The following is a 21,059-nucleotide window of genomic DNA, read 5'->3' as shown; positions in this document are numbered from 1 at the left end:
TGAATTAATTTTTTAAGTAAAAGAATATGTTACATTACTCTTAATTTTTACAAAATGAAGGAATGGAAAGTTGGCTTCCCAGAGCTGCTGGTTGACAAAGGAAGGATGTCACCCATGGTTGCCTCTGTGTAGACCAGGCTGGCCCCAGCACCTCTACAGCGCTGTATTTGTATGTCAACTTAAAGTAGTTACACTCTCTTAACTCATTTGCCCTAAGGCCAGCCAGTACAAGGCTGATTATCTCATTTCCCCTCGTCCCTACTCACTTTGGGAATGGTTTTGATGACTTTGGTGTATATTTACTTTTTAATTGTAATTTTATTTATTTATTTTTTTTTTTTTTTGGTTTTTCGAGACAGGGTTTCTCTGTGGCTTTGGAGCCCGTCCTGGAACTAGCTTTGTAGACCAGGCTGGTCTCGAACTCACAGAGATCCGCCTGCCTCTGCCTCCTGAGTGCTGGGATTAAAGGCGTGCGCCACCATCCCCCGGCCTTTAATTGTAATTTTAAAAGAATTGCAGATTGATAAAAAGTTGTAAAATGATAGATAGGGTACAGCAAACCCTTCCCCCAGTCTTAATATAACTGAAGTAATCAATCAGAATCAAGAAATGTGATATGATGCTACTGACTAGACTGTAGACCTCATTAATTTCCACCAGTTCTCATGTTAACTCATGCTGGGCAGTGTGTTCCTGAAACCACTAACATATAAAGATGCAGACCTAATCTATCATCACAAACATTTTTCCCTATCCCACCTGGGTCTTACTACTGATCTCTGCCTCCCTACACTGTCATTATTTTGAACATATTTATAAACTCATTGTTTGTTATTGTTTTAAGACTGGTCTCTCTATGAACCTCTGGGTGTCTTGGGACTCACACGCAGACCAGGCTAGTCTTGAACTCACAGTGATTATCTGCCTCAACCTCCTGAGTGCTGGGATTAAAAGTCTGTGCCATATCCCTGGCTTTGAAAATATTATATAAAATTGAATACTCAGTATGTAACTTTTTTTGACTGATCAGGATAGGATCTTGCTATGAAGCCTTAGCTGGCCTAAAAGTTGCTATGTAGACCAGACTAGCCTCACTCATAGTGATTTATTATGTATAGTAGTAATACACAAATATTTATCCAAGCTATTTGGTAACAATCCCTGATACATTTTTATCCTTCTCTAAGAGAAGTCAATGGAAACAAGATTCCAAAGAATGTTTTTATGGCATGTCTAAGACGTTTTAGAGTTTTGTTGTTGTTGTTGTTGTGAAACATTTCAACTTTAAGTAAACAAAATAATTTTTCCTTTGCATTGGGCATTGAAATGAAATATTTTACTATATTGCCTTTTTTGTTTTGTGTGGTTGGTTGGTTGGTTTAGTTTTGGGTTTTGTTTGTTTGTTTGATTGATTGTTTCTTTTTCAGATAAGTTCTCTGTGTAGTCCTGACTGTCCTGGCACTCACTATGTAGACCAGGATGGTCTTGAAACTCAACAGAGATCTGCCTGCCCCTACCTCTCGAGTGCTGAGATTAAAGGCATGTGCCACTATACCTAATTTTAAAAAGTTTTTTTTTATATGTAACCTTTTGTAACTTCTTCCCTAAACCATTTTGTCTTAGGAACTCATCTGTTTGTTCCATATACATTCTTTTTTTTTTCTTTTTTTTTTTTTTAGTTTTTCGAGACAGGGTTTCTCTGTAGCTTTGGAGCCTGTCCTGGCACTAGCTCTTGTAGACCAGGCTCGCCTCTCCATATACATTCTGTTTTTTATTTAAAGGGCAGAGCATTTCCTAGTGTACACACGCTAAGCCATCCCTCCACCAAGTGATGACTTATGATTTCCTCGTGTACACACACTAAGCTGTCCCTCCACTGAGTGATGACTTATGATTTTGCTAATGTAAGCAGTACTTTAGAATGAACATCATGTATACTTGTGTTTTCTTGAAGGAGAAATAAAATTTACATGTATTTATTATTATAAAACTTAATGATTTTTAGTTTCTTTCGGGTTTTTTTTCTTGTCTTGTTTTTAAAGAGTCTCATTGTGTAGGCTTACCTAGCCTCAAGCTCACTGTATAAGCCAGCTTCAAACTTGTGTGATTCTCCTGTGTCGACTTCCGTTGACCTGTGCAGAACTCTTCTGTTTATCCTGGGATCTGAGGACCGGAAAGAATGGGGTGGACTACAGTGTAACACTGTAGACACCTTATTTCAGTTTCAGTGTGCTTTTATACACAAATGTAACAAAGAAGGCAATGATCAGAGGAAGGTTTGAGTTCAAAAAATATGTAAACAACCATCAGTAAGCTCCTACTAAGAATGAACAGAGCTGCCCTTTTTCTGAACGTTCTCAGGACAGACCAGTTTAAACACAATCTCCTGGCACATTCTGTTGATCATATCTGGGGAAGCCCGAAAGCAAAGCAGAGCCATCTGCAGACTCAGAGCGCACTGGGGACAGCACTCAGCACGTTCTTTCACCAGACTGGGTTCTGTAGCAGTGTTCTGACGTCCTGTCTTATACACTGAGTGTACATGTTTGTCATGAGAAGCACAAATCACGTCCACAACAGCCAGAGAACAAGAGGCACTGAGGTACCAGGCTCTGCCTTTCTCCTGGAGCCTCTGTCACAGCTCCCCACGGCACTGTTCACCACATGTCATGGCCATGTTCAGACACCCCTGCCTCTGCCTCCTGAGTGCCCGGGTCACAAACCTGTGCCGTCGTGACTATTTTATACGTGTTGGTTTTGCTTTTTTTTAGGTTTCAATATAACTGTAGGGGTTGATGAAGAAACGGGATTTGTCTATGGGGGGAATCGCTTCAACTGCGGCACGTGGATGGATAAGATGGGAGAAAGCGACCAAGCTAGGAACAGAGGAATCCCAGCCACCCCGAGGTAGAGTTCATTTTGGATGCTTCAGCAGTGATGCTCTTGTGATTCCAGTTCTTTTTGCAGACACACTTACTCATGGAATCTTTTGTTACTCACCACAGTCTCCACATCATTCCAGATCCTTCTCTTCGTTTCCTCCTCAGCTCCTCCCTTCCTTTCCCCATTATACAGATTAGCAGCTGTCTTGGGCTAAGTCATCAAGGAGAGTGACCTGGTCTCCTCCAGGAGATCTGGATTTTGCACCTCTGCAAGAATCTCAAACATTTTATAATTCATCATCTTAATGGTTAAGACATTTTCTTTAAATATAAAAAAAAAAAAAAAAGTTACAGGGCTGGAGAGATGGCTCTTGCAGAGGACCCGGCTTCAATTCCCAGCACCCACATGGCAGCTCCTGACTATCTGTAAATCCAGTTTCAGGGAATCTGACACCTTTAGACCAATGCACTTAAAATAAAGTTAAATAAATCACAAAAATAATTCTTTAAAGAAATTGTTACAATTATTTGTGGAGTGGAGGGAGCACATGTGTGTGTTCATACCACAGCACACACATGGAGGTCAGAGGACCACTTGCGGTAGTCAGTTTGCTCTTCCCGCCTTGGGGTTCTCAGGTCATCGGACTTGGCACCAAGGGCCTTTACCTGCTGAGCCGTCTCCCCAGCCCTGGCTAAGACATTTCTTAATCCGAACTTCATACAATGTTAAGATTTTATTATGCCTATCTTTACAAGTATGGAAAACAACAAGTTGAAATTGATCTTTTAAAAATGTTTTTTTAGATGGGCAGTGGTGGCTCATGCTTTTTGATCCCAGCGCTTGGGAGGGAGAAGCAGGCAGATCTCTGTGAATTTGAGGCCAGCCTGGTCTACAGAGTGAGTTCCAGTACAGCCATGGCTACATAGAGAAAACCTGTCTCAAAAAGCAAAAAAAAAAAAAAAAAAAAAAAAAAAAATGTTTTTTATTGCCAGATGGTGATAGCACACGCCTTTAGTCCTGTACTCAGGAGGCAGAGGCAAGCAGACCTCTGTAAATTCGAGGCCAGCCTGGTCTACATAGCTAGTTCTAGGACAGTCAGGGCTTTCTCAAAAAAAAAAAAATTTTATTTTCTGAACCTTTTATCTCTAGCTTTGTTATTTAAGGAGTTTTCATTTATGATTTCAGAAGTTGTCAACAAATACCAGAAGGTTTTTTTTATATATACTGAGTGAAGCTCAGAAGCTATTTTCTAGTTTTTTAAAATAAAAACTGATGTGTCTGAGTGGGAAGGTGCATATGTGTGCAGGTGCCCTTGGAAGCCAGAAGAGGGCATCTGATTCTCCAGAACTGGAGTTAGAGGCACTTTTTTCACTGTGGGTGCTGGGAACCAAACCAGGCTTGGGTAAAAGAGCAATATTTGCTCTTAATTGATGAGCCATCTCTCAAGCCCATAAGCTATTTTCATATAAAAGATTTTTATCTTCAAACAGATCGGGCATACTAACTAGAAAGACCTTGTCTCAAAACTAATAAATAAATGTTAGGAGGGGAGGGGCTGGTGAGATGGCTAAGCTGGGAAGAGAGCGGCCTGCTGTTCCCCAAGTTCATTTCCCAGCACTCAGGGCAGGAGGCTTACAACCTAATGTAACAGCAGTTCCATGAAATCCAACACACTTACGGACTCTGTGGGCATCCGCATGTGTGCACATACTCATAGAGACGCACATGTATACACAAAGTAAAAATATAAATGTTTTTAATGTTAGGACCATAATCAGTGCGAAAATAGTAAGGGAAGAGCTTTCTTATATGATATAATATGTAGAGGCGGGGACAGATGGTTGCTTATATGATGCGTTGTTCACCAACATTTGTTGATGGTGGTTTGTTTGCTTTAGTTCTGTGTTACCCCAGAGACTTCCTTAATGTTAGACAAACCTTCTACCACTGAGTTACATCCCCAACCCAAAATTACTTACTGAATGCCCTTTTAAATAATGCTTAAATAAGTTCAACATAGAGAATAAATCTTTTTAATTTTAGAGATGGATCTGCTGTGGAAATTGTTGGCATGTGCAAATCTGCTGTTCGTTGGTTGCTGGAATTGTCCAAGAAAAATATTTTCCCTTACCATGAAGTCAGCGTGAGAAGGCACGGTAAGGTGGCCTGTTTTAGAAGGACCACACAAGGTAGTAACCTTTGTTACCGTGAAGTCAGCGTGAGCAGGCATGGTAAGGTGGCCTGTTTTAGAAGGACCACACAAGGTACTAACCTTTGTTTCCATCATTGGACTGAAGACCCAAAATTTTAAGAGCAAGAAAAGTCATTAATTTACCGATATGGAAATTATGATGAAGTTGATTACTAACGCCATTCCCACAGCACCCCTGAACTGACGGAGGAAGGCAGCATCATGCTGGCCTCATTGTGCGTCTCTCTGCCCTAACTTTGTGAGCAAGTTACATTCTCTGAACAGCTGGAAATCATTACATCTCTTTCTGGAACAATTTCTATACAATAGAAATAATGTTTGAGCTACCCACACAACTTTAAACTTTCTAAAAAGTAAAAAGAATTAGGTAAAGCTAATTGTATTTTTAATTCAATGTATGTGAAATGTTCAATGTGTGATGAATATGAAGTTATTCCTGGGCCCTTTACATTCTTTTTAGGCGAGGTACCTGGTCTTTGAACTTATACTTTTATCCAATGTAGCCACATTTTCCAAAACATAGATAATGTGTTTCACAAGTAAGCTAAATATGAGGTTTTAGCAATAGTACTTGGGATATACTTAATGTCTACAATTGCCATGTCTTATTGCTTTTCAGGAAAAGTTGTAACAGTTTCATATGATGAGTGGAACAGAAAAATACAGAACAACTTTGAAAAGCTGTTCCATGTTTCTGAAGACCCTTCAGATCCTAATGAGAAGCATCCGAATCTGGTTCACAAGCGTGGCATCTACAAGGATAGCTATGGAGCGTCAAGTCCTTGGTGTGACTATCAACTCAGGCCTAATTTTACCATAGCAATGGTCGTGGTAAGCCATGTGTTACTTTCAAATTTCAAAAGTGTTATCACACCTATACTATGGGATTTTTTTTTTCCTGTTTGGTTTTCAGCTCCCATTAACCATGAAAAGTTATTGCTTTCTGGATAATTTTATATAGTTTCAGGAATTAAGTAGGCATATTATCTCTAATCTATAACATTTAGTGTCAAAAATAGAAAACAATGGGTGATGAGAAACAAAGTGTTTCCTAGTGTTTGTGTATAGGACAGTACTTGGTACCTGTGCCATACACTGGATGACTTGGGCTGCTCCCGTTAGCCTCAGCCCTCATACATTCCCCCTGAATGCTGTGGGCATTTGTATTACACAAGCAGGTACCAAAAACAGCTCCCCGGTACACCAGTAGGAAAGTTGTGCACAGGCAGCTTATGTTCACTTTTGGTCTCCTTTGCATTTTTCTCTAATTAGTTCTATTTAGATAAGAATGTTTTAAATTATTTATTTATGTATTTGGTATTATATATTATTGTTAATATAAATTATCATAGTAATTTATTTAATTATTTTATTATTTTGTGTAGGGGGTGTTTTGCCCACGAGTATATACTGTGCACCATGTACATGCAGTACCCCAAGAGGCCAGAAGAGGGCATCAGATCCCCCCAAGCCTGGCATGACAGACTGTTTTGAGTTAACCATGTGGGTGCTGGTAATCAAACTTGTGTCCTTTGGAAGGGCTCTTAACTACTGAGCCATCTCTCCAAATACCTAGCTAAGAATTCTTGACTGTTTTGTTGTTAAATCTCAGTCTAAAGATGAACCCTTAAGATCAGTAGACTAGGAAAGCTTCATATTTATCCATGCCTTCCTAGGTGTGTGACTTTGTCAAAAGGATTGCTGAGCAGAATAATACTAAGTATCGTGGTATGGAAGTGCAAGCTTGCACAGCGGTAGCTTTGGTTAGGTTCATTTTTCATGTCATTTAACTATTAAAGTGGATGCAAAATGTTTTTCTCTTCCACATAACACAAGAAAGTACTTCCACTGTTGGAATACAAGTTCTAAATTCATTATGGCCAAGAGAGGGGAAAAGGTTTAAGGTTTTTTCTTTTTCTTTTCTTTTTTTTTTTTTCTTTTTTTCTTCAATTTTTCGAGACAAGTTTCTCTATGTAACAGCTTGGTTGTCCTGGAACTCACTCTGTGAACCAGGCTGGCCTCAAATTCACGGAGATCCGCCTGCCTCTGCCTCCCAAGTGCTGGAATTAAAGGCGTGCGCCACCACTGCCTGCAGTTCAAGTACTCTTACAGGGTGCTTCTGCAAGTCTAGAAATAAAGTGATGGGTCGAGGTGAGCCCTGCCTTTCTGGGAGCTATGGCTACCCCTTGGATCTGGTTACTCCTTCTTGTGTGCCCCGAGGGAATGGTCACTCTGAGCTTTCCCAGCTTCTCAGGCTGACAAAGGCAGTTCGGGCTCAGCCTCACTGGGTTAGATTTGTTTGGTATCCACTCTCAAATTCTGAACACACCATAGCCTTAATTTTTTTCTTTCTTTTCAAAGTTTATACTTAACGTATATAGGTAAGAGCTCATTTTTCTGTGATATTAAAATGCTTGTTTTTTTTCTTTGCTTGTTTTACCTTCTTCATTAGGCCCCTGAACTGTTTACTGCTGAAAAAGCTTGGAAAGCTTTGGAAATTGCAGAAAAAAAATTGCTTGGTCCCCTTGGCATGAAAACTTTAGATCCAGAGTAAGTTGGAACATAAGTATTAAGAAAGTTGTTGATACTGTCTTTAATCCACATAGATTAGCATTAGCCATTCTGTACTTGTTTACAAATAACTTCTCAAAAATTGCATTCAAACTTCTGAAAACATCTGCCACTTTATTGTGTGTGGGTGTTAAATATACCTATGGTTTCTCCTATATTCACTAATTAACTTAAAAGTTATAAAAACATGAAACTAATGTCATGAATAGTTTTTATTTCTTTTTTGACATAAAAGTAATACATGATTATTGTGGATGTTGAAAAGTACCAGTGTATAAAGAAAAAGAAGTTACTTTAAATCCCTTTGTCTAAGACCCAAGCAGCATTCCCATCTTCTCTATTACTCAAGTCATTTCTACTCATTTTTGTACATTTTGTATCCATATAGTCGCAAATCTAGGAGAATTTGTGTGAAAGACTAAGAATTGGTGCCTCACGTCTGAGTCCTAGGACTGGGGAATCTGAAGCAGGGTGATCACAGATTCAAAGTCAGTCTGGACCGCTAGCCAGGCCCTGTCTCAGAAACAAAACAACAACAGACTCAAACCTGAGGATGGAAGCTCAGTACCATGACACCAGCGCTTGGAGGCTTCAGCAGGAAGATTGCTGATTATTCCCGGCCAGTTTGGCACATGAGTTCCAGCTACCTAAGTTGTCTAAAAGGGAACGAAAGCAAGTTTGTCTAGAAAGAAGAAACAAAGAGAAGAAAAAAAAAAAAAAAAAAAAAAAACAACTTGATAGGGATGTAGGTCACTGGCAGACATTAACTTAGCGTGTAGATGGGGGCCTGGATTCAGTCCCCAGCACCCACTCTCACTAAAACGTTCCACAAGTTCAATTCCCAAGACGACAAAAATAAATAATTTTATAATAGCCAGCATGATGGCACATGCCTGTACCCGGCACCTAGAAAGCTGAAACGGGAGAATTGGAGTTCATGATCATCTTCTACTCTCTGACTAGTTGAGACAGGAGTGCCTGTCCCGGGGCAGGGGAGAGCTGCTGGGGGTTTCTAGCTCAGTGGTAGAGCACTGTGCTTGCCCCAGCAAGACCCCGGGTTATGTCCCCAGCGCCACGCCCCACAGCTAAAGGCCATCTTTTTTTTTTTTTCAATGTGTATGAGTGTTTTGCCTTTATGTATGTCTGTGTGCCTATGTGCCACATTCATGTCTGGTATAAGGGTGTGGAAATACCCTGGAACTGGAGTTACAGATAGTTGTGACCACCATGTGAATGCTGGCATTGAACCCGGGTCTTCTGCAAGAGCAACAAGCATTCTAAACTGCTGGGCCGTCTCTCCAGGCCCTCAGAGACAGTCTCTGTGTTTCTTTGCTGGCAGTTCTTCATCCTGCTGAACTGGAACTGTCTGTGCTGTTTCAGATCCTGTGCATTATCTGTTCATTTGCAGTGGTGGTAGGAGAGAGCTTAGTTGTGTTCTTTACCGGCAGTCTTTACAATAATTACACCATTTTTTTTTACTTAAATTAGTAAATAACTTTGTTTTTATTTTACAGTTTGCATATGCAAATGTCTTTACTTTTATAAATTAAATTTCTAATGGCCTTTCTCAGTTTTGGGGGTTTGGTGTTTTGTTGGGTCTTGTGCGCATGCACGCGTACACACACACAAACACACACACACACACACACACACCAGGGCACTCAACAGCTGATCCTGGGTTTTCTACTTTATACTGATTTCCACTATGTGGTCTAGGCTGACCTGGAACTCAGAGATCTGCCTGCCTCTGCATACCGAGTGCTGGATACCATTGCACCCACCTTTCTATATACTGATTTCATTTTTTTGGTCTTTTATTTTTGATTTTGTTTGTTTGTTTTTTTCTGTTTTATGAGCTGGGGTTTCTCTGTGTAATAGCCTTGGCTGTTCTAGAACTTACTTTGCAGACCAGCCTGGCCTTGAACTCACAAGCTCTACTTGCCTCTACCTCCCAGGTGCTGGAATTAAAGGTGTGTGCCACCATGCCAGGCTCTTCTGAAGCCAACCTTGAATTACTGACTCTCTTGTCTCAACCTCCCAAGTTCCAGAATTAGATACTTACCACCATGCTTGGCTTCATTTCATTCTGATATATGCAACATTTTATATGCTAATACTTGTCATTTTCTGCATGCTTACATACTCAGAGCAGATTAAAAACTTGTCAGGTGTACATATACAGGAAGATCTCTGTGAGTTCAAAGCTAGCCTGGGTCTATTGAGAAAGTTCCAGGTCAGCCAGGACCACACAGTAAGACCCTGTTTCAAACTCCTGTTCCCCCCCAAAACAGAAAACCTGCTGATCAGAACTAAAAGTTATGTTAAAAGCACATGTGGCCATTTTGTATCACTAAACAGAATTTTAAAATTACAATTTAATTAAATTTCAATATGCATAACTCATCTGTTGGCCATGTTTGTAACACTTTCAGTATATAACTATGTTATAAATTCTATATATTATAGCAGTATCTATATTCAATTGTTGTTTATAATCTGACAGTATGCTAATTTAAGTTTTAAAATAGCTTCATAGAGAAGTTTAAAATATAAATATAACCCTTTTTTTGTTTTTGTTTTTCGAGACATGGTTTCTCTTGCAACTTTGGAGCCTGTCCTGGAACTAGTTCTTGTAGACCAGGCTGATCTCGAACTCACAGAGATCTGCCTGCCTCTGCTTCCCAAGTGCTAGGACTAAAGGCGTGCGCCACCACTGCCTAGCTAAAATATAACCTTACATGGACTAAGAATGTAGCTAAGGGGTGGGATGTTTGCCTAGCATAGATAAGGCCTTAGGTTTGATCAATAGGCACCACAAGATAAATAATTTACATAAATAAATAAATGGCTTTCTGCTCTACAATCCGTGAAACCTTGTCTTTAATGATGTTTTACTGATTCAGATAACTGTATGGGTATTTTAATTGTTATACACTTTTGGGGGGTGCGGTTTCGAGACAGGGTTTCTCTGTGTAATGGTCCTGGCTGTCCTGGAACTTGCTCTGTAGACCAGACTGGCCTTGAGCTCAGAGAGATCACCTGCTTCTGCCTCCAAGTCCTGGAATTAAAGTTATGTGCAACCACCACCCAGTGAAGCCTAGTGAAGTGGTTAAACTATAGACTAGCTCCTTGAAAACAAGATGCCTCAGTATTTTTTTTTATTAATTTTCTAAAATTAGCATACAGAGTAATAGCTGTGACTATGACATTTTCATACATATTTCTGAGACGCCCCTCTTCCATTTCCTGGCCACCTGTTCTTCCTCCCACCTTATAGCCCTCACTCTGGTCCTACGTCACTATATGCTGTTATCTTCCTTTTCCTTTCCTCCCCCTCCCCTTTATATACTCCCTCCTCTAGTATCATGACCTTCAACTGTAAATAAGTTAATATCTGGGCTCTAAATATGAAAGAAAGCTTAAGGACACTTGCCTTCTCTGTTAATCTTTCCTGAGCACATTATAAAGTCCTCTGTGCTCATATGTACTAATTGTGTGTTAAGTAATGTACTAATGCTGAGCAGGCTCACTCTATAGATTGGGAGAGAAAATGATTATTTTTCTTGCCTTTACTGTTGAAATTCTGATGCTCCTCTATAATGCCTGACCTCTTACTGACCTCAAACTCCAATCATTTTGCAGTGATATGGTTTACTGTGGAGTTTATGATAATGCCTTAGACAATGACAACTACAATCTTGCTAAAGGTTTCAATTACCACCAAGGACCTGTAAGAATTTTGTTTCTCTTTTCAGAATTTTCAAATTTAAATTGGTTTTGAAATAAATTTAGATATCACAATTCTTTTTTCCTTTCTTTTTAAATCATGTTTTAGGAGTGGCTATGGCCTATTGGGTATTTTCTTCGTGCAAAGTTGTATTTTTCCAAACTGATGGGCCCAGAGACTGCTGCAAAGACTGTAGTTTTGGTTAAAAATGTCCTTTCCAGACACTATGTTTATCTTGAGAGGTAAGTTATTGCATGGCTAACGTCCAGCCAGTGTATCAGATATCAGGTAAACAAGGCTTTCTCGGAATTCACTTCTGCACGCTGTGTGCATCTGGACCTTAACTCAACCATGTAATTTTTACCTCCCTTAACTATTTTGGTTTTAATTTGAGGATATTAAGTTTTATGGTTTGTACTTGTGGAATAGTCTTTAATTTTCAAGATAACTGATAATTTGGATGCGATTAGGATACATAAAATACTTGAAGTATCCAGGTTGAACCTTTTGAGATGATTCACTTTTCAAGTCATAGTTTCCATCATCCTTAAAATATCAGTCGGTATCTTGACTGCTGTTTCAAGTGGTATTTGTTATATCTTGATTTGTTAGTTCTCCTGGTGATTAGTGGATTAAGCCGTGTCAGTGCTGTGTGTTTTTCTGAGATGGCATACACTCAGCCAGAGTCCACCTGCATCTCTCTACGTCTAGACATAAGTGTGTCTCCTTCTGCGTGCTTAGACTAAATGTGTAAGTGGCCTACACTGCGTCTCGCGTGAGCATCAGGAGATGCACTAACAGTCCGTGTAGTGCTGCTGGGATCTGTCACTAGTCACGTCTGTCCATCCCTCCTCTCTCTGGACATGTAGCGATAGGTATAGCATTTATCTCGTGGGGTGGCTGTCAGTGTTGAGGTACTGTACATAAAGTACTAAGTATTAGAGGTAAGTATGTAACCAGTTGGCTTGTTATTCTGTAGAATAAGGAACTAACTGGCATTTTCCTAATTATAAGTCTCGCTGTCTCTGTATTACTTCCTTTAGTTTTCTAGTTCTATCAAATTCACACATAACACACTTATATATTTGCAGTGTGAGTCATGAACTCACTCTGAAAGACTGAAATCATTGCCAGCATGGAGGCATCCGCCTGTGATCTCAGCACATGGCAAATCAAAACAGGGAGAGCCTGAGTTCAGAGCCACATGAGCTACATAAGACTGTATCTCAAAGCACAAACAAGGTTAAAATTAGGCTTGAGAGGATATTACATATATATTTATAGATTTTCTGGAATGGTAGTTTTTTAAAATTTTAATCGTGCAGCTGGGCCTAGTGAAACACATCTTTGTTTCCAACACTTGGAAGGCAGAGAGGAGCATTACGGCAATTTCAAGGTCAGCCTCAGCTACATAAGTTCCCAGCCAACGAAGGTCACATAGCAAGACCCTAGCTCAAACAAACAAAACCAAATAGCAACGATGAAATATTCATTTGTATTTGCTAGTATTAAATCACAAAATAGAATATACCAAAGAATAATTTTTAATCTAAATTCTTTGTATATATATACTTGTAGAATATTGTTTTATTTTGCAACAAATGACAAAATGATTGTTTTATAGTAAAAAGCAAAAATCATCAGGACTTGCCTACTTTGCTCATATGCATTAAATTATGCCTCATAAAATGCTTTTGTTTCTTCTTTTTCTTTTTCAGATCCCCGTGGAAAGGACTTCCGGAACTCACCAATGAGAATGGCCAGTACTGCCCTTTCAGTTGTGAGACACAAGCGTGGTCAATGGCTGCTGTTCTTGAAACCATCTATGATCTGTAGGTGTCTCATGGACACTTACTAAGTGTGTGAACACTTGACATCATTGAATGCAAGGTTATAATGAAACGTAAGCTCCACTCATTTTAGAAATCTCATTCATAGCCAGTGGTGGCGCACACCTTTAATCCCAGCACTTGGGAGGCAGAGGCAGACAGATCTCTGTGAGTTCCAGGCCAACCTGGTCTCATACAGCAAGTTCCAGGATAGCTAGGGCTACATAGAGAAACCCTGTCTTAAAAAACCAAAAACCAAAACAAACAAAAAACTTAATGGTTTTTCTTTTTCTTTTTTTTTTTTTGACCTTTTTCTTAAAGAGTACCATGTATGCCACCACCCCTAGTGTGTGCGGTACTGGAGACAACACCCAGGGCCTTATGCTATATTTTAAATAAGTACTCTGCCAACTGAGCTACATCCCTAGACTATATATTTTTTTTACATTCTTTTGATTTGAATCAAAGAAAAAATGATCATTTCCCATAGAGGGTTGCCGCTGTTGCATTCAGAAAGTGTGCTTCAGAGTGGACGAGGAAAAGAGCAGAGCACCATCTGCAGTTTGTGCAAGTGTGGAAGTGCACACATGGAGGGGGGCTCTCCAGTCCTGCTGTGTATTGGCACACTCCATAGACGGCGCTTCACTAATAGCCTGGCATTCGTTACAGCATTCTTAATGTGTGCATAATGTAATCAGTGCACATTAATAAATGCTTTAAGAATGTGGAACGATAGGAGTTTTCACCTACAGTATGTGTTCATAAATAGAGCACAGAGCTTCAAAATGTGCTTTATTTTTCATTGATAAATTATGTTTTTAACATAATAAAGTTAACTATAGTTAACATAACCTATTTGTATTAAATTAACTTAAGATTAATTGGATATATGAAAGAGCATTAGGACATAAACAGTTCTGTAAAATTATAGTCATAACTGGTTCCAATTTCCCATTATGAGATAGTTTACATTTTCAAAGTGGAAATTACTGGGCATATTTATGAAAATTTTACAGGGGGAAAATTGCCTAGAGATGAAGCTTAGTGGCGGAGTGCCTGCCTAACATGTCTTAAAGCCCTGAGATCTATCCTCAAAATCATCAGGGAAGAGGGAGGGGAGGAAGGGAGAGGAAAAAGAGGAAGGATTTAAAATACAGCCATATTAGGTTATCTACAATAGGGTCACGACCCACTCAGAAAGGTTTAGGGTACAGTGCTCCTGTTGAGGGTTATTAGTGAAAGAACAGCATTGTGTTTGGCATGGTTGAAAGTCCCTGAAGGTGTCTTCTGCATTGTCCCAGCCACAGGAGTTCACAAGCTGCTTTTAGACTGTAGAAGGGTAATTGTAGAAGGTACAGCGCTTCATCCCTGCGGGACGCTGCAGAGTGTTGTTTTTATCTGACATTTCACAAATGGTCTGTGCCTTGGGTTCTCACTTAATCCAAATCAATCTTACTCTCCTCAATGAAAAGTAAGCTTCTCGGTTGAACCAGTACGCTGAGACATCTTAGCGAGTCTTCAGAGATGACTGAGGAGACGTGAAGCCTATCATTCTGATGAGTGTGGTCACCTGCAGTAATCATTACTACTGTGTCTTAAATGCTCTGTCTGTGAGCAAGTGTTTATATGTCTGTGTGACAAAATAAAAGTCTTTTATAAAGGACTCTCTCTGCCCCTCCATCATTTACCAATTACTTCTCTCTGCTGGCAGTGAGTGATACCCAGGATGTGAGGGGAACAGAGAGAGGAGAGTTGGAGCATTTGGAGATTTATTAACGTAGCCATGTCAAGATTAGGAGTGAAGTAAGCTTTCGATGTATCCGTGAGTCTGTTAGCAGCTACACTCCTTTCATAGATCTTGAATACGGTGAGTTTATCTACATTTTATACAGTAGCTAATGGATGTGACGTGAACACTTACTTTCTGAAAAACCCAAAGGCATTTTCCACTTTCAGTTATATAGCAATATAAACACATAGAATAGCATCTAGTAACCAAAGCTGCCCCATCCTGGCTTTGCCTTGCTTAGTGTTGCTTCATTTTTCTAAACTACAGATTGCGTGTCTTTATTTTTAAATTAAAAGTGCTAACCTAAGAATCTATAATTCCCAAGTCATCCTAAATGGATCAGTCAACCTTGCTGCATTTACTTACTAAAATCCTCTGTGTAGCAGTTTAGTGAATTCAGAGTCAGCGTAGTTGGTTTTTGCCATTATTTTCTGTGTCTGTCAGTCCTGGATGATAAGGGAATAATGGCACGTTGCCATTAGAGTTAATATTTTTTTCTAATATATTTGGTTTTGTTATTTTGGGTGGGATGGGTGTCTAACTTACAACGCTTTTACATTTTCTTTAATCAGGTCTCATGTGATCCCATCTATCCCTTGCAAGTTTAGTGTCTCAGTAAATCAAGTTTGCTTCTGTTTCCTCTTAGGCCTGTGCATGTCCTGAAGCCACATCCAGTACCACTGCATCAGGTGTGGTACTCAGTCTCCCCCAAATTACCATATTCCAAAATCACGTGTTGAATGTGATTTGTGCTGATCTCTTCTACAGACATTCAATTCCTCTTTAATTGTAGCGTCCACCTCTAGATCGTGCTTGTTGGAGTTCCCGACCTACACTCACCCTTGTAGCCATCCTTGTCCACTCACTCCCAGCCTCTGCCCTCCTTCCACCCCATTCTGGTGATGGGACCCTGGGCCTTGCGCTTGCTGGAAAGTGCTCCACCACTGAACCAAGTGTTCCAACTCCAGGTTTTTGTTTCTGTGTTTTAGTATTTGCTAAAACCTTTTCCCACCACCTTCTCTCACCAACCCCCTACTCTTTGTTTTCAAACCCTTGTTCCATACTTGTCATTGTTTGTTTTTCTTAAGTGTTTTTCCAGTCCCAAAATTATTAACGTTTTTAATAAAATTGCATGCATCCCATAAACAAATTGGACCAGTACTAACATGTGTAGTGTATTAATCTTACAACCTAAGGACTTGGCTGTCTATGCTCTTTTTCTCCTACGCTTCCTGGTTCTTCCCAGTGTTTATGTTAAAGACTTCTGTGATAGTTTTGGTTCATCTTAATACTAAACTGGTTGATCAGAAAAAGAAATTAAGATTCAACAGACATATAAAGTTCCTACTACGTGACTGACTGACTGTATTACAGGTATTAAATATACTTTCTAATGAAAATACTACCCTAAGTCACACAACTAATGAATTATTGGGGCAAAATTCAGTCCCTAATGTACAAACCAGAATTACTCTTTCATGGATCCTTAAGATTGCAGTATGGTATACGTGCCTTCAGGCTTCCTCCCTCCGTGTGCCCATGGGTCCAGCCGTGGCTTGCCTTGTGGCTTCCTCCCACTGTGTACACATGGGTTATCAGCAGCCCCTGATGGTGGGAAGCATTAGATCCTATTCTGATGGATAACTTTGCAAATAGAAGTATTGTATCAGAGATGACAGGAAAGTCAGAGGCAACAAGGAACATAATAGCTAAGAGGTAGCACAGAGCTCAGAGTTGGCACTAGACAATTTCAGCCAGGAGTTAGATCTCATGGTTGGTGTGCATAATAATAATAATAATAATAATAATAATAATAATAATAATAATAATAAATCAAGTTCTTTCTGTGGAAGTTCACTAGCAAATATAGCACTTAATTCTGCAAATGTTCAGGTTAAGCCATTTATGGTAGTTAACATACTTTGAAAGTAGGGAACTGTCCTGTTGTTGTTTTGGGACAAGGCCGAACTCTGGAATTCACTATGTAGCCCAATCTGGCTTCGAACCCATGACAATCCTCCTGCCTTAGCCTTCCAAGTGCTAGGATTGTGGGCATGTGCTGCTATGCCTAGATGCTGCTAAATTCTAATAGACATAATGTGAAAGGAGTGCTCCAAAAATGGTTTGTCTTAGAACAATTTGAACGTAGTTGAAATCAGCCTGTCTGGTTTACCTCGGCTTCTTCACGCAGGGCAAGGGTTACCTCATTTCCTCCACCCTGGCTGTGATAATACGGTGTAAAGGTATCTGTTGGGGTTTGTGCTTTTCTGTCATTGATTTCTTCTTTGCTTCCCTGACTCCCTTTTTCCACTTCCCCCAACCCTTATCTCTAGCAATATTCTCTCACTACAGGAACTGTTGACATGAACCCTAACATACACACAAGCGCACACACACACATGCACACATGTAAACAAGAAAGAACAAAACCCCAAAATAAAACTACCTGTATTTCAACAATAGATAATGTGAAAATTCTGACAATAAAAAATTAAGTAGATTATTAAATTAAGCAATAGTATATAGAAAAATTTTCTAAGCTTATTTAGGTCTCTTTGGATAAGAATGTCTATTAAAAAGTACTTGAGAACGGAATTCTTGTCACAAAGACAAGACTACAATTGCCTTTAAATTTATGGAGTAGGAAGCCAAGTAAACAGAAGGGAGGTACTTCCCTGCTTGCAGAATGTTTACATCAGTGATGCAGAAAGGCCAGCTCTGACCTCAGGACTGTAAGATGTATAAGCATTTTGATGGATCATGCCTGCTTCATCTCCCTCTAGCTGAAAAGGAGTGCAATTGTTTACATTTTATTTGTGACCAATCTTGCAATCCCTCAGGTGGTCTGGGCACATGTGCTGCAGAATCTTTCAGGACTGTGACTTGGACAAAGGATGTGGCTCACTGGTAGAGCTCTTGCCCAGCGTGCGTAAAGCCCTGTGTGTGTTTAAAATGTTCTTTTTAAAAAAAATTTTTTTTTTCAAAAAAAAAAAGTATTATTCTATTCTATGTATAAGTGTTTTGCCTTCACTGGATGTCTGTGCACCATGTGCATGTCTGGTACTCTCAGAGGCCACAAGAAGAATCAGATCCCCTGGACCTGGAGCTGCAGACAGTTGTGAACTCCATGTGAGTCCTGAAAGTTGAACTCAGGTCCTCTGGAAGAGCAGCCAGTGCTTTTAACTCCTGAGCCTTGTCTCCAGCCTTTACTTTTATTTTTTAAATTGTGTCTGAGTATGGATTTGTTTGTGTAAATGCAGTAGCCAGTGAAGGACAGAAGAGGGCGTTGGATCGTCTAGAGCTGGAGTTTTTGGCCCTGTTTTTAATGCTTAGCACCACTGTCAAAGAGAGGTCTATAAGCATGGTCCTTTCCTGGAAGAATTATGGTTTCAAGCTTTATCAAACAAGATAAAAGGCTGGGTAGTGGTGGCACAAGCCTTCAATCCCAGCACTGTGAGTTCAAGACCAGCCTGGTCTCATAGAGCTAGTTCCAGGACAGTCAGGGCTGTTACACAGAGAAACCCTGTCTTGAAAAAATGAAAATTAAAAAAAAAAAAAACCTCAAGATATAAAAAAGTTACCTTCATATCAATTTCTACTTAATGTGAAGAGATGTCTGTCTTTGTGTTCTGTTGCTGTGAAGGGACACCAGCAACTCTTATAAAGGAAAAACATTTAATTGGGGTGGTTTATATTTCCAGAGGTTCAGTCCATTATTCTGGTGCCACATGGTGGCATGCAGGCAGACGTGGTGCTGGAGACAGCTGAGATTCATATTTCATAGATGTTGTGGAACATTTGGGTAATGATGCAAGGATGTGCTGCATTCTTTTCTGTTGCATTTGTTTAACTCTGTAAAGCTGTGTTACTGTGCCTGCCTAAACACTTGATAATAGCTAGGAAGGAGAGGGCTAGGCAGGGCTGCCAGGCAGAGAAAATAAATAGGAGGAGAAAGTGAGGCTCAAAAAAGAACAGAGAGGAGCAAGAATGAGAGGAGGATGCCAAGAGCCAGCCACAGAGTAAGAAGGAAGGAAAGATATATAGACTAAAGAATGATAAAAAGCCCAGAAGCTAAACAAAGAGAAGCAGAATAATTCAAGTTAGAATAGCTGGCTAGAAACAAGTCAAGCTAAGGACAGGCATTCGTAATAATAACTCTCTGTGTATTTATTTGGCAGCTGGATGGCGGGCCCCCAAAGAGTAAACACACACACAGGTTTCTGAGGAATGGGGTTTAGGAATCTAATAATCAGGCCCGGCAGTGGTGGCACACATCTTTAATCCCAGCACTCGGGAGGCAGAGGCAGGAGAATCTCTGAGTTCGAGACCAGCCTGGTCTACAAGAGCTAGTTCCAGGACAGACTTCAAACCATGTCTTTTCTAGCAAAATGTATTTTTTCTAAAAAGAACTGTAAAAGCAGATTCACATCAAGGGTGTGTGTGTGTGTGTATGTTCATATCAGGATTTACCAATAACACAGTTGTAAACAGGACTGTGGCAGCACATGCATTTAATCAATCACAGTAATTGGATTACAGAGCAGATCTATAGGCAGGTAGAGATACAGAGGTTTGAGGCCAGCCTGTAACAGAGTAAGTTCCAGTATGCCAGTGCTACACAGCAGCAGCAGCAACTTCCCTCCTTCTGAGGCTTACAGACTTGGGCTCAGCCAGGTCAGTCACTTCTGTGCCTCTCCAGTTTGCAAATAACATGTTGGGGGGCTTCTTACCCTGCATGATCATGTGAGCCAATTCACACAATAAACCCCCTTCCAGGGCTGGAGAGATGGCTCAGTGGTTAAGAGCATTGCCTACTCTTCCAAAGGTCCTGAGTTCAATTCCCAGCAACCACATGGTGGCTCACAACCATCTGTAATGAGACCTGGTGCCCTCTTCTGCCCTGCAGGCATACATACAGACAGAATATTGTATGCATAATAAATAAAATATTTAAAAAAATAAAAATAAAAAATAAACCCCCTTCCATGAGACCATTACTTCTCTCTCTTTTATTTGTTTGTTTGAGATAGCCCTGGCTCTCCTAGAACTCCCTCTTTAGACCAGGCTGACCTCAAACTCACAGAGATCCTCTGTCTCTGCCTCCCAAGTGCTGGGATTGAAGCCATTTGCCATCAAGTCCAGTTGCTTCTGTTTCTCTTAACGCTGATTTGGAGGAGGCTGTCTCCATGGCAGCCCATCTGTCTTGGACTTTCCATCCTCTGGAAGAGTGAGCTATGTTAAATCTCTATTGTTTATCATTTACTCAGCCTAGAGCCGAACATTGAACCTCAAGGGTGGTGCATGCATTTAATCCAGGCACTCGGAAGGCAGAAAAAGGCAGTTAATGTCTGTGTTCTGGGTCAGCTTCATCTACAGAGCAAGTTCAGGACAGCAGGACTATATCAAAGAAATCCTGTCTCAAAAGAAACCAAAATAATAATAATAATAATAATAATAATAATAATAATTTACTGAGCCTCAGATGTTCTGGCATACCAGCAAAAAATAAACTGAGAAACTGATGGGGAAAAGAGGCAAGGATTTCATTACATCTAGAAACGAGGATAGTGACACTGCAAACCAAAAAGCATAGGCACCACCATCCTTTTTCTTACATCACAGATTCTCGTGTTCTTGCTCTGCTTGCTCCTGGTTTAATGGTTCTGACTCAATTCTTACCTGTAGGTGGTTACTGCTTATTGTTTCCTGGCTGCCCAGACCTGAAATAGTCACACAGAAACTATATTATTTGCAATGCTGTTTGGCCAATGACTCTAGCGTATTCCTAGCTAGCTCTTGCATCTTAAATTAACCCATTTCTATTATTTTATGTTTTACCACAAGGCTCTTGGTTTACTGGCAAGGTTCCGGGGGTCTGTCTTCTGCAGCAACTACATGGTGCCTCCCTGACTCTGCCTTCTTTCCTCCTCTGTCTGCTTGGAATTTCCACCATGCCCTATTCTGTGCTCCATTAGGCCCAAAGCAGATTTTTTTAATTAACCAGTGGTATTCACAGCATAGAGAGGGGAATCCCACATCACTTACCTC

At 40.1% G+C, this 21,059-nt stretch overlaps 1 protein-coding gene across 3 annotated transcripts in view; it reads left to right on the top strand.

Moving 5' to 3' along the window:
• Window positions 1–14,885, top strand: part of Agl (amylo-alpha-1, 6-glucosidase, 4-alpha-glucanotransferase) — a 73,804-nt gene extending 58,919 nt beyond the window's left edge. For all 3 annotated transcript variants that reach the window (XM_050137188.1, XM_050137108.1, XM_050137035.1), the window contains 7 exons: window positions 2,772–2,907; window positions 4,927–5,039; window positions 5,715–5,926; window positions 7,548–7,645; window positions 11,309–11,396; window positions 11,502–11,635; window positions 13,112–14,885. In XM_050137188.1, the coding sequence (XP_049993145.1) occupies window positions 2,772–2,907; window positions 4,927–5,039; window positions 5,715–5,926; window positions 7,548–7,645; window positions 11,309–11,396; window positions 11,502–11,635; window positions 13,112–13,229 (899 nt within the window). In that variant the 3' untranslated portion in view covers window positions 13,230–14,885. The remainder of the gene's footprint in view (window positions 1–2,771; window positions 2,908–4,926; window positions 5,040–5,714; window positions 5,927–7,547; window positions 7,646–11,308; window positions 11,397–11,501; window positions 11,636–13,111) is intronic.
• The last annotated feature ends 6,174 nt before the right edge of the window (window positions 14,886–21,059 follow it).

This window comes from Alexandromys fortis, unplaced genomic scaffold (assembly GCF_014885135.2).
Source record: "Alexandromys fortis isolate MF-2015 unplaced genomic scaffold, M_Fortis_MF-2015_v1.1 scaffold_19, whole genome shotgun sequence".
NCBI lineage: Eukaryota > Metazoa > Chordata > Mammalia > Rodentia > Cricetidae > Alexandromys > Alexandromys fortis.
This window is presented reverse-complemented; position numbering and strand designations above follow the sequence as displayed.